The following is a 12,926-nucleotide window of genomic DNA, read 5'->3' on the forward strand; positions in this document are numbered from 1 at the left end:
ACAGAATGCAGCATTGGTTGGGGGAACCACGAGAAATTCCAGGATTTACCTTCAGAAACCTCCTGACATTTACAAGGAGAAGAGCCTAGTCGTGCAGCAAAGGAAGAGGAACCCCACACATCAGAGCAGACTGGGACACTGCTGAGTGAGTAGTGCCCAGGAGGAGGAGGGCCTGGGCACCACGAGGGATGCCATATGAGCAGTGGTGCCTGCTCACCAGGAACCAGGCCAGCTTCCTACAGAGCTGCCTTACGAGGAGCATAGTCACCAAGAAGATCCGAGTTATCAAACTCAGCTCAGATCTGGTGTAACACCACACAGACACGTGTCTACAAATAGCCAGTAAAGAGGTACAGATCTGGGAGTCTCTAGGGTATCCTGGTTTGGAGAGGAGCAAGGGCTATGGCAAGACTCAAAGTCTGAAAAGGTCCAATGTCTTTGTATCCATGGCTATGGTTCTTGTGTCTGTCACTGAGGCCAAAGAGGAGACAGCTGATCGTTAAAACACCAGGGCCTCATTGCCTCCTCACCCCCAACTATGAAGCAGGCAGGAGTCATACCATTCTCATGCACTTGGCCATGCACATCCCCATCTCCTACTGCCCCAGAAAGAGCCCCGAGTACTGCATGAAAAGAAAGGATCTCCCTTCCCAAGCGCTTGAGGTGAAGGCCTGGCCCTTGTGCTTGGTGACACACATCCAGTTTTCCTACACATCAGTGTTACCCTCACATTGCCTTTGTCTCCTTGTCCTCACTGCCTCCAGGGTTCTGCTCTAACGAGCTCCAAGGGAGGCTGTGTGAGTGCTGGCCCTCAGGGGGACACTGCAGGAAACTTGTCTTTGACTTGGACTTCTGGAGAGATGTCTTCAATTGTCTCTGAGTGCCTGAGGTTCGTGGGCTCATCAGGAAAGCCTCCAGAGGAGCCTTGGGCTGGTGCTGTGCTGTTGAGCTGGGCCGGGCTCATGGGACAGAGAAAACACTTTTAAAAAAGTCCCATGAAGCAGAGAGACAGCTGTGCCTAGGAGCAGCTCCTCTGCACAGCGCAGCAGGAAAGAGACACAGAGGCAGAGACACAGAGAGAAGGGGCCAGGGGCTGAAGGCAGTTGTGAGTGAGAGGATGCTGAGAGCTGCCTGCAGGAGAAATGTGCACAGCCTTTGACAAGGTAAGTGCCTGGCTGCAGGGCCATGCTGCTGCAGGTCCTGGAAGGGTCTCCTCCTGCTAGGTCTTGTTTCTGGGAGGGCAGTGGGCAATGCAGTAGGCTTTGAGAGTCCTGCTGGGTTGCAGTGTGAGGTGAGGAAGTCCGGCAGAAGCCCCTTGGAGTGCCCTAAGCCAGGTGCCCCCAGTCAGCCCAGAACACCCTGCCCTGGCTGGCCATGCCGGGCTCTCTGTCAGCTGCCCCATAGCTCCTGCAGCCATGGAGGTGCCCCTTGGCAGGGCCCTGTTGGTGGCAGGGTGCTGCAGGGCAATGCTGAGCACAGCCGCGTGGGTTGGGGTCTGTGAGCACGGGCAGGGGGAAAGAAGAGGTGGGCGCAGAGCAGCAGCTCCTGGCAGGGACAGCTGCAGGCAGCAGAGAGAGGGGCAGGCGGCCAGAAGGAGCTGTTGGCAGAAACGCAGTGGCAGGGGGGATTCGGGCACCTCATGGCCATGCCCTGCAGTGCAGACACCTTCCCCTGGAGCAGCCCCTCCCTAGCCTCCTCTCCCCGTGCAGCCCATGGGATGTGGGGTAGGCATGGCCAGCAGTACAGGCAGAGCCCATACGAGGAGATGCTCTCAAACTCTGGCATGATTTGGCCCTCCTTGATTAGCAGTCATCTACATTTTTTCTCAGGGAAACACCTGAGAGTGATTGTCCTGCAGCTCAGAGGGGTGACAATTGACTGCTGAGAACTGGTCTGATCGACAGAGCTGCTCTGCTCAGTCTTCACCAAGGGAGAGTCTGTTTTCCTCCTGGCACCCACAGGGTTTCTCTGGGAGTGCACAGGAAATGTCAGGGAGCTCAACCATCCAATACCTCTCCTAAGTGTTACTGGGATAATAGGAACAAAACAAAGGAAACAAAATCCCTGCAGCTCTGCCTCTGTATTCAGATAATTTTTTTGCAACAACACTGCAGAGCTCATGGATCAGACCAGTGGACGGAATGTAATTTTCCCCCATGTTTCTGCCTCTCTCCAGCTGCACAGCAGGAAGGACTTCTATGGAGCCACAGCAGCCCCCGCTCCCAGTGTTCCTCTCAGCCAGCACCAGCCACAGCTCAAACAAGAAAGATGCAGAAAGGTTCTTCTGCAAAGAGAGAGGCTCAGTTTGGGGGTGCTCTACGACACACAATAGGTTTTCCTCAGAGAACTCTGTTTTAACATTTTTCTGCATTTTCCTCTTTAACAGAAAACTGTGTTCAATGTCAGAGAATGCCCAACATCAGCTCTGTGAGCGAGTTCCTCCTGCTGGCATTCGCAGACACGCACGAGCTGCAGCTCCTGCACTTCGCGCTCTTCCTGGGCATCTACCTGGCTGCCCTCCTGGGCAACGGCCTCATCCTCAGTGCTGTAGCCTGCCACCACCGCCTCCACACCCCCATGTACTTCTTCCTCCTCAACCTCGCCCTCCTTGACCTGGGCTGCATCTCCACCACTCTGCCCAAAGCCATGGCCAATGCCCTCTGGGACACCAGGGCCATCTCCTGTGAAGCATGTGCTGCACAGGTATTTTTCTTTCTGTTCTTTATATCAGCAGAATATTTCCTTCTCACCGTCATGGCCTACGACCGCTACATTGCCATCTGCAAGCCCCTGCACTATGGGAGCCTCCTGGGCAGCAGAGCTTGTGCCCAGATGGCAGCAGCTGCCTGGGGCAGTGGCTTTCTCAATGCTGTCCTGCACACGGCCACTACATTTTCCCTTCCACTTTGCCATGGCAATGCTGTGGACCAGTTCTTTTGTCAAATTCCACAGATTCTCAAGCTCTCCTGCTCAGATGCCTACCTCAGGGAAGTTGGGGCACTTGTGTTTAGTGTTTCTTTAACATTTGGTTGTTTTGTTTTCATTGTGCTGTCCTACATGCAGATCTTCAGGGCAGTGCTGAGGATGCCCTCTGAGCAGGGCCGGCACAAAGCCTTTTCCACTTGCCTCCCTCACCTGGCCGTGGTCTCTGTGTTTCTCAGCACTGGCATGTTTGCCTACCTGAAGCCACCCTTCATTTCCTCTCCATCCTTGGACCTAGTGGTCGCACTTCTGTACTCAGTGGTGCCTCCAGCACTGAACCCCCTCATCTACAGCATGAGGAACCAAGAGGTGAAGGATGCAGTGAGGAAACTGTTTCAATACATGCTTCTTAAGCATTAGTAATGTGTTCAGAAGATGTATTTCTGATAATATGCAATTTTGATTCATATTATAAAATATCATTCTTATAATTACTAGTGCTATCAATACATTATCATTAATAATAATCATACATTATCATTAATAATAATCATAAAAGAAATAAAATGTTATTTGGGAAAATGATACAATATTTTTAAAATTATTTTCCTCTGTTAGTATTTTTAAAATATTTTATTTTGTTTTTAATAATATTATTCTTAGCATTCTAAATGTTACATTTTGTGTTTGCTTTGACCATATCATCTAACATACACAGAGAACCAGGCTTCCTTGGTAGAGAAAGACAATAAAGATATCATCAGAAATTCATTGGTCTCAGTATTCCTCTCTTCCCATCTCCTCTGGTGCTGTGGGAGCAGCCTCAGCAACCAGGAGTGGCTCAGGGCCAAGAGCCCAGCTGCCACTTATTGTATTTCGATTAGACTTTGTGAATCTAGGTGACAGTCCTGTCGTCTCTATAGCAGGGCCAGCACAAAGCCTTTTCCATGTGCCTCCCTCATCTGGCCGTGGTGTCCATCTTTCTCAGGCCTGTCATGGTTGCCTACCTGAAGCCCCCCTCCATTTCCTCACCATCCCTGGACCTGGTGGTGGCAGTTCTGTACTCAGTGGTGCCTCCAGCAGAGCACGTCCTCATCTGTAGCATGAGAAGCCAGGAGCTCAAGCATTCCTTGTGGAAATTGATTGCAAGATGTGTCTTGGATGCAAGAAATTTTTGATCTGCTTCTGTACATATATTGTAATGCAAATAATTGACGGAATAGCCAGTATACCTGTTTCGTTTTGTTTTGTTTGTGGTTGTGTTTGTGCTTTTTCTTATTACATTAATTCAGCTAATGAGCACCCATTAAACTGATATGGATGTACCTGTTGAATATAGCTCATAGACTCTGTGAATGTGAAGCCATGCTCTCTGTGAATTTAACCCCAGTCCACCCCTATCTTCAGCTGCTTGTCCCCTCGGGGCAGGGCAGGGACTGTGAGGTCCTGCAGCAGTCCCATGGCATTGGAAGAGGCATGTGAGGTGACAGGTATGTGGTCAGATCACAGGCCACAAGGAGGAGCTGGCTGGGAATGCTGGGATGAGGTCAGGTGTGCCTCAGGATCTGCTGGACCTGCAGGAAGCATATGGCTGTGAGGGAGGCTGGGAGGCCACTTCTGTCTGTGCAGCTGACGGACCAGCAGCAGAAATGTGGCACTGATAGGGACCGTAAAGTCCAGAAGCATGCTCAAGGCACTGAAGATGATGGTGAGGCACCTTCTGTTCCGGTCAGGTGATAGACCACAGGAAGCCTGATGGGATGGGAGTCATGCTTGAGGTATAGCTAGTGAGACCATAGAATCAGAGGATGTCTCCTGTTGGAAGGGACCTTAAAGGTCACCTAGTTCCAAACCCCTGGCCATAAGCAGGGATGCCTCCTATGAGATTAGGTTTCCCAGGGACTCATCTACACTGCTCTTGAACAGCTCCAGGGATGGGGCATCCCTAAGGTCTCTCAGCAACCTGTTCCAGTGCCTCAGCTCCGTCTAAGTGAAGAGTTTCCTCCTAACCTCTAATCTAAATCTTCCCTCTTTTAGCTTAAAACCATTCCCCCTTGTCCTATCATTATCTAATTGAGCAAAGAGTCACTCTACATCTTTTTATAAGACCCCTTTAAGTACTGAAAGTCACAAAGAGGTCACCCCAGAGCCTTCTTTTCTCCAGGCTGAGCAACCCCAGCTCTCTCAGCCTTTCTTCATAGGAGACGTGCTCCAGCCCTTTGCTCATCTTTGTGGGCCTCCTCTGGACTTGCTCTAACAGATGCACACCTTTCTAGTGCTGTGGGCCCCAGTCCTGGATGCAGGACTCCAAGTGGGGCCTCACAAGGGCAGAGTACAAGGACTAGAAGTAGAAGTGACCTCCCTCCACCTGCTGGCCACTCCTCTGCTTATGGAGCCCAGGATACAGTTGGCCTTCTGGGCTACAAGCGCAGAATGTACTGTCTCATTGTCGATCTCACTGTCTATGTCATAGATAAAGATATTAAACAGCACCAGCCCCAGGACAGACTCCTGAGCTACACTTGTCACCAACCTCCACTAGGACATAGAGTCATTGAGCACCACTCTCCGGGTGTGACCTTCAAGCCAACTCCTTAACCACTGAATGGTTCACCCATCAAATGTGTATCTCTCCAATTTGGAGACAAGGATGTCAAGTGGGACCATGGCAATGGTCTTACAGAAGTCCAAGTAGATGACATAGGTCAATCTTCTCTTGTTGTCTGAGGTGATCACTCCATCTCATGTGTCCAGCATGATGGAGCTTTCTTTGGTAGTAGGAAAGAGCAGCAGAAAAAAACTGCCACAAAGTGTGCATTGGAAGGATGGCACTGGCCATGAGGAGGAAGAAATGTTTAGGGGAACAACTGGTCTTGTTGCTAGTAACAGAGGCAAAGAAGGCATTAAGTGTCTCAGCCTTTACCTCATCCGTTGTCACTGGGTTTTCCCCCCAAAATCCAATAAAGGATTATGATTCTCCCCAATCCTCCTTCACTTAAAATAGTTTTTTTTTTAGTTATTATTATTATTTTTTTTTTTTTTTTTTTTGTCTTTGACAGTAATAGATGGATTGAGATCCAGCTGGGCTTTGGCCCTTCTAATTTTCACCTGCAGAGCCCCATAACATTCAGGACACGATTCCAGAGAAACTGACAGCATGCATGAGAAAAAAGCACAGCAAATGTGGAACCTGACAGCCTTCCATCCCCTGCCCTTGAGTGACTGTGCTGCAATTCCATTTAGCTGGTTACTCCTGAAAAATCCAAATTTCCCTGCAACTCTTGCTGCTGCTGCTGTCTAGTCAGATATACCACAATTACACAAAGGTTGAACTGTCTGCCTGCTGACATTAACAGCTGATAGAATTGAACATCACTGTGGGTGAACCTTGAGAAATTGCTGGATTTTGACTTCAGAAAACATTTGACTTTAACATGGAGAAGAGCCCAGTCCTGTACTAGAGGAAGAGAAACCCCACACATCAGGGCAGACTGGGACCCTGCTGAGTGAGTAGTGCCCAGGAGGAGGAGGGCCTGGGCACCACGAGGGATGCCATACGAGCTGTGGTGCCTGCTCAGCAGGAACCAGGGCAGCTTCCTACAGAGCTGCCTTCTGAGGAGCATGGCCACCAAGAAGATCTGAGTTATCACGCTCAGCTCAGATCTGCTGTGACACCACAGAGATAAGGGTCTGCAGCCAAAAAGGAAAGATGTGGAGGTCTCGGAGTCCCTAGCAAAGCCATGTATAGACAGGGTAGAGGGCTGTGACAAGGCTGAAAGTCCCAACAGGACCAGGTCTTTGTGTTCATATCTATGACTGTTATCTCTGCCACTGACGCCCATGAGGAGACAGGTGATCGTTGAAGAACCAGGGCCTCATTGCCTCCTGACACACACCCATGAAGCAGGCAGGGGTCGTACCATTCTCCTGCACTTGGCCATGCACATCGCCATCTCCTACTGCCCCACAAAGAGCCCTGAGCAACCGGTCAAGGGAAAGATCTCCCTTCCTTGAGTTGGGAGTCAAGGTCTGACAAGGTCTGTCAAGGTGCTTGGTGACACACATCCAATTTTCCCACACCTCAGTGTCACCTTCACATTGCCTTTGTCTCCTTGTCCTCACTGCCTCCAGGGTTCTGCTCTAACGAGCTTCAAGGGAGGCTGTGTGAGTGCTGGCCCTCAGGGGGACACTGCAGGAAACTTGCCTCTGACTTGGACTTCTGGAGAGCTGTCTTCAATTGTCTCTGAGTGCCTGAGCTTCGTGGGCTCATCAGCAAAGCCCCCAGAGGGGTGATTGCAGTGCCTTGGGCTGGTGCTGTGCTGCTGAGCTGGGCCGGGCTCGTGGGACAGAGACAGCTCGTGGCAAGAGGGCCCTGGTGCAGAGAGACAGCTGTGCCCAGGAGCAGCTCCTCTGCACAGCGCAGCAGGGCTGGGGGCTCTGACTGCAGGCACCCAGGCAGGAAGGGATTCCAGGCAGCCTGGTGGGTGTGGGCAGAGGAGAGCTCAGAGCAGGAGAATCCTTCACAGCTCTGTCCACAGTAAGTCTCTGGCTGCAGGATGGGGCAGGGCAGGTTCCTGGAAGCGGCTCCTGGATTCGGGATGTCTCTGCCTGTCCAGGAGCTGCCAGGATGCCTCTCGTGGCTTGTGCGGTGTGGAGGAGAAGGTGCTACAAGGCAGCTGCAGGGGTGTCCAGGGCTGTGGTGCAGAGCAGGGTCCCTGCTGTGCCCCAGGGGCTGTGTGCTGGGGCAGGGCCTCTGCCGCCTGCCAGGCTCAGCACTCAGCCTGCACGGGGAGCTGCCCAGGGGCTGTGGGGAGAAGCTGTGGGTGGAAGGAGCCCCCCCATCAGGGCAGGGCAGGGCAGGGTCCTGTTGCTGCCCACAGCCTGCTGCCTGGGGCAGGCTGCTCACAGCCCCGCACCTCCCCAGGGCACTGCATTGCAGAACCGCCCGGCAAGAGCTACCTGAAGGCAGTGCACTTTTTAGAATCTGCTTCATTTTCCTGCCCATGTGCTGAGGCAGAAGGATGGTCACGGAGTTGGAACATCTGTAGTAGAGACTAAGGCTCCTTGAGCATTGCTGTTGTTCTGAGGCACCTTACACACCTCAGCACAGAGACAGTACTGACATCACCTTTGTTGTTTCTTAGGGAATTATTTGACCTTCTCCTCATGTCTGTGACCTGTGGACTTCACAGATCACTCCAGGTTCCCTTTTACCTGTTGCTGTAGCCCAGGACTAACTGCTGCAGAGCCCACAGCACAGCTCCCTGCCTCTTGTGGCACCCTCAGAGAACCAAGCAGAGGTAAGCCAGGCAGCTACAGAAAGCTCTTCCAGTGAAAGAAATGTGAAAGATTGTGTTGTGTGTGACTGTTCTATGAGACATGTAATGTATTTTGGTCAAAGAAGTCCTTCAATTTTACAATGTCATTTCTTCTTTTGGACAGACTACTTTGCCCAGGGGCAATAAATGTGTAACAGCAGCTCCATCACCGAGTTCCTCCTGCTGGCATTCGCAGACACGCGCGAGCTGCAGCTCCTGCACTTCGTGCTCTTCCTGGGCATCTACCTGGCTGCCCTCCTGGGCAACGGCCTCATCCTCAGTGCCATAGCCTGTGACCACCGCCTCCACACCCCCATGTACTTCTTCCTCCTCAACCTCGCCCTCCTCGATGTGGGCTGCATCTCCACCACTCTGCCCAAAGCCATGGCCAATGCCCTCTGGGACACCAGGACCATCTCCTATCAAGGCTGTGCTGCACAGGTCTTTCTGTTTCTCTTCTTCATATCAGCAGAATTTTATCTTCTCACAGTCATGGCCTACGACCGCTACGTTGCCATCTGCAAGCCCTTGCACTACGGGAGCCTCGTGGGCAGCAGAGCTTGTGCCCAGATGGCAGCAGCTGCCTGGGGCAGTGGCTTTCTCAATGCTCTCATGGAAACTGCCAATACATTTTCCCTGCCCCTCTGCCACGGCAATGTTGTGGACCAGTTCTTCTGTGAAATCCCCTACATCCTTAAACTTTCCTGCTTGAACTCCTACCCAAGGGAAGTAGGGCTTCTTGTGGTTAGTGCCTTTTTTGGTATTGGATGCTTTTCTTTTATTGCTTTATCCTACATACACATCTTCAGGGCTGTGCTGAGGATGCCCTCTGAGCAGGGCCGGCACAAAGCCTTTTCCACGTGCCTCCCTCACCTCGCTTCCATCTCCCTGTTCCTCAGCACACTCATGTTTGTCTACCTGAAGCCCCCCTCTGTGTCCCTCCCACTCCTGGACCTGGTGGTTTCGTTTCTGTACACGGTGATACCTCCCACACTGAATCCACTAATCTACAGCATGAGGAACCAGGAGCTCAAAGTTGCACTCAGGAAATTAATGACTAGATATGTTTCAAAAGCAACAATCTGCTAAATTTTTGCGTGTGACTCGTTATGTGACATCACATTACTTCTGTCTTCTCTTGCTTTTCTGGTTGGGCTTATTCTTGCTTCTGTTTTTTTTACTTTTGGTTAGTATTCTTTTCTTTGTTTGCTTTTAAAGTAGCTTTAATTCTCCTAATGTTGCCCACAAAAATCATAGAATCATGATGGCTGTAAAAGAATCATTATGGTGTTGCCCTCCAACACCATCTAGTCCTACCGTTCCCCAACCACCAATATTACCCACAAACCATGTTTCCAGATAATACTCCCAACCTTTCCTTCAAAACCCCCAGGAACATTGACTCTTCCATCTCCCTGGGAAACCTGTTCCAATGCCTATCCACTCTTTTTGAGTGGAAATTTCTTGTAATAATTCATCCCACTCGCACTTCAGTGTGTAACTCTCTGGTGTCGCTCAGCCTGTGTCCCTCCAGGCCAGTCTTTCTGCCCAGGCCAGAGCAAGAGTCCTGGCCCAGCCCCAGTGCACCCTGCCCCGGGCAGGTGGCTACACAGACATCTTGCTCTTTCTCCCCTCTGCCTCCCTGCAGGCACAGCAATGCTCCCTTGCTCTTCTCCAGGGACATGCTTGGTGACAGCTGCCCTGGGACTGGGCCAGGACTCACTGAGGCAATCAGCTGCAGGTGGGCACGTTCTGCTGCACACTGGGGGATCATGGCCTACAGGGGGGTTTCCTGAGCCAGCTGGTTCCTTTAGGGCTGGTTGTCACTGGAACAGGTTGCCCAGAGAAGTTGTGGTTGACCCATCCCTTGGCCCTTTATGGCCAGAAGCCTCCCTTGCTAGACCAAGATAAAGACCCCCCGTCCCCGTCCCCGCAAAGTTGCTGTTTAACCTCATCTTTTCTGCATGGGACCTCCTCTGCACCACAGAACCTGATCTCTCAGCTCCCATTTTGCCACAAGCGCTCTGCATGGGCACTACGGGGACTAACCCTACCATGTCCTGCTCTGGCTCTGCCATCCTGCTGGGCGGGGGACAGGGTAGTGACAACAAAGGGTGTGGAACGTGGGGCCCAGCAGAGACAAGGAGTCAAGGGAGAGGACAGGGTGAGGCAGAAAAGGCAGCACGAGCAGTGGTGTTGGTGCAGGGCCACATTTGTACCAGGAGCCTGAGTGGGCAGGGGCTGACAGGAGGCAAGGGTGACACTGTAAAAGCCAACCAAACTAACCTTCTAAAACAGTTTGGAGTTTTAAAAAGCAGATGTTCTATTATTGAATGTCCTGCTTGAGCTCTGGCTGGTGTTGACTGAGAGTGGCACTGGGAACAGGGGCTGCTCACTGTCATGGCCTACGACCGCTACATTGCCATCTGCAAGCCCCTGCACTACGGGAGCCTCCTGGACAGCAGAGCTTGTGCCCAGATGGCAGCAGCTGCCTGGGGCAGTGGCTTTCTCAATGCTGTCCTGCACACGGCCAACACATTTTCCCTGCCCCTCTGCCACGGCAATGCTGTGGACCAGATCTTCTGTGAAATCCCCCAGATTCTCAAGCTCTCCTGCTCAAAGTAATTCCTCAGGGACGTTGGGTTTATTGTAGTAAGTGTTTCTTTAGCCTATCTTAGTTTTGTTTTCATTGTGCTACCCTATGTGCAGATTTTCAGGGCAGTGCTGAGGATGCCCTCTAAGCAGGGCCGGCACAAAGCTTTTTCCACATTCCTCCCTCACCTGGCTGTGGTCTCCCTGTTTGTCAGCACTGGCATATTTGCCTACCTGAAGCCCCCCTCCATCTCCTCCTTGTCCCTGGGTCTGGCTGTGGCTGTTGTGTACTCAGTCTTTCCTGCAACTCTGAACCCCCTCATCTACAGCATGGGGAACCAGCAGCTCAAGGATGCCTTGTAGAAACTCTTTGGATACATGCTTCTTCATCAGTAATATTGAAGCCCCCAATCAAGTCAGAACTCACCGTTTTTCTATAAAATTGTTAGAATATTCTTTTGTTATACTTATTTTGTAATATATTATACTGCATCTTTAGATTTTAATTTAATAATGGTATCTTTATTTTCATATCTCTCAATTTTTTTTTCTATTCCTCACAAATATCTCATGTACCTGTACAACCATGCCTGCCTTGTAGATAATGACAATTGAGAAGCTGTCAGAACTTGATTGGTCTCAGTATCCCTCTCTTCCCATCTCCTCTGGAGCTGGGGGAGCAGCCCCAGCATGCAGGAGGGGCTCAGGACAAAGAGCCCAGCTGCCACATGCAGGAGCAGCCCCGGTGGCCCTCGGGGCTGCCCCTCACTGCCCGCTGGGCTCTGCCTCTCTGCTGCCTTCGGGTCGGGGCTGCTGCTTCCCTGGAGCCATGGCCATGGCCAGCAGCAGGACGTGGCCTTTTCCCTGCTGCTCTCTTTTGGCTTCCACATTGTGCTTCCTTTTTTCTGGGTAAGTCCTGATATCTCCTGTACCTTGGTGACAGTCCTATTGTCTCTGCTGTGGCTTTCCTGTAGCTACAGGCAGCAGCAGGCACTGTGCAGCCCTGGGTCACAGCTGCCTCCCTGCTAGCACCACAGCAACAAATGGGGTTTTATTTGGGACCTCCTGGAGTGAAGAACATAGACTTGAAGTGCAAGGACAGTCTGTGAGAGACCAAAGGCCGGACCAAGAGCTTTATGGCAGCACCTGACAACAACTGGTCTTGGACTCATCTGCATGGCACTGCCCCCCTGCAGTGGGGTTCATGGCCACTGTCAGCCTGGAGAGGAATCTAGAGCTGCCAGGAGATGTCCGGGGTTCTGCAGGGAGAACATGCAATGCTGAGTTGGTAGGGATTAGAAACTCATAAAACTAATGGCCATCCAAAGAAGAGTTTGGTAAAGAAAAAGGGGAATCTGAGGAGTCCACGGACTAAGGACAGCTCTGCTGTGCTGGGAGTGGTGCTGAAGAGCCAGCGGACAAAGACCTCTAAGAAGGTAGAGTAATTGAGGATAATCTTTTTGAGGCCTCATGGACCAGGTCTGGTGCAGCACTCGCCTGCATTTCGTGCCCTCAGAGACACCCCATGGCCCTGCCCAACACTGCCCTGTGCTGCTGAGCCATCAGGGCAGATGGAAAGGGGCTCAGCAGCAGAGATCCCCATGGACATAGGTCTCCTGCCCAGCCTGAGCAGCACAGGCAAAGGGGAGACCCGCGGGGGTCTCAGGGCACCACAGCCCCTGGCTCTCACAGCAGCACTGCCAGCTTGCAGCCCTGTGGGGAGCACGGGGATGGAAGAAGCAACGGCCGACCAGGCCAGCACAAACACACTGCCCAAGGCAAGGCTCTCAGGGAGCAGGGATGGCCCTGGGGAAGAGCAGGGCAGCATTGCTGGGCCTGCACTGATGGGTAAAGGGCAAAGGAAAAGCTCTTTGTGCAGGTGCCTTCCCGGGGCAGGCTGCTCTGTGGCTGGGCCAGGTCTCCTGTGCTGCTCTGGGGAGCGGGGCTGGCCCTGTGGGGCACAGGCACCCTGTGTCTGATAGATGGCCCAATGGAACCACGTGCTTCCATAGCACAGTAATCCCTAGGGCAGGGGAATGGAGATGACAGTCAAGAGACACATTTGGGTGGGGAATGCGGGGCCCAGCAGAGACA

General features: G+C 52.0%; 2 protein-coding genes across 2 annotated transcripts; both read left to right on the forward strand.

Moving 5' to 3' along the window:
* Window positions 1–2,409: 2,409 nt before the first annotated feature.
* LOC311428165 (olfactory receptor 14C36-like) lies at window positions 2,410–3,342 on the forward strand (the record flags this gene model as incomplete). The annotated part of the gene is made up of 1 exon (XM_084539709.1): window positions 2,410–3,342. One exon carries the CDS (start codon window positions 2,410–2,412, stop codon window positions 3,340–3,342), a length of 933 nt encoding a protein of 310 aa, XP_084395835.1.
* Window positions 3,343–8,387: 5,045 nt separating this feature from the next.
* On the forward strand, window positions 8,388–9,329 carry LOC311428166 (olfactory receptor 14C36-like; the record flags this gene model as incomplete). The annotated part of the gene is made up of 1 exon (XM_084539710.1): window positions 8,388–9,329. One exon carries the CDS (start codon window positions 8,388–8,390, stop codon window positions 9,327–9,329), a length of 942 nt encoding a protein of 313 aa, XP_084395836.1.
* Between the last annotated feature and the right edge of the window lie 3,597 nt (window positions 9,330–12,926).

This window comes from Aythya ferina (genome assembly GCF_964211825.1).
Source record: "Aythya ferina genome assembly, contig: HAP1_SCAFFOLD_29, whole genome shotgun sequence".
NCBI classification, from domain to species: Eukaryota; Metazoa; Chordata; class Aves; order Anseriformes; family Anatidae; genus Aythya; species Aythya ferina.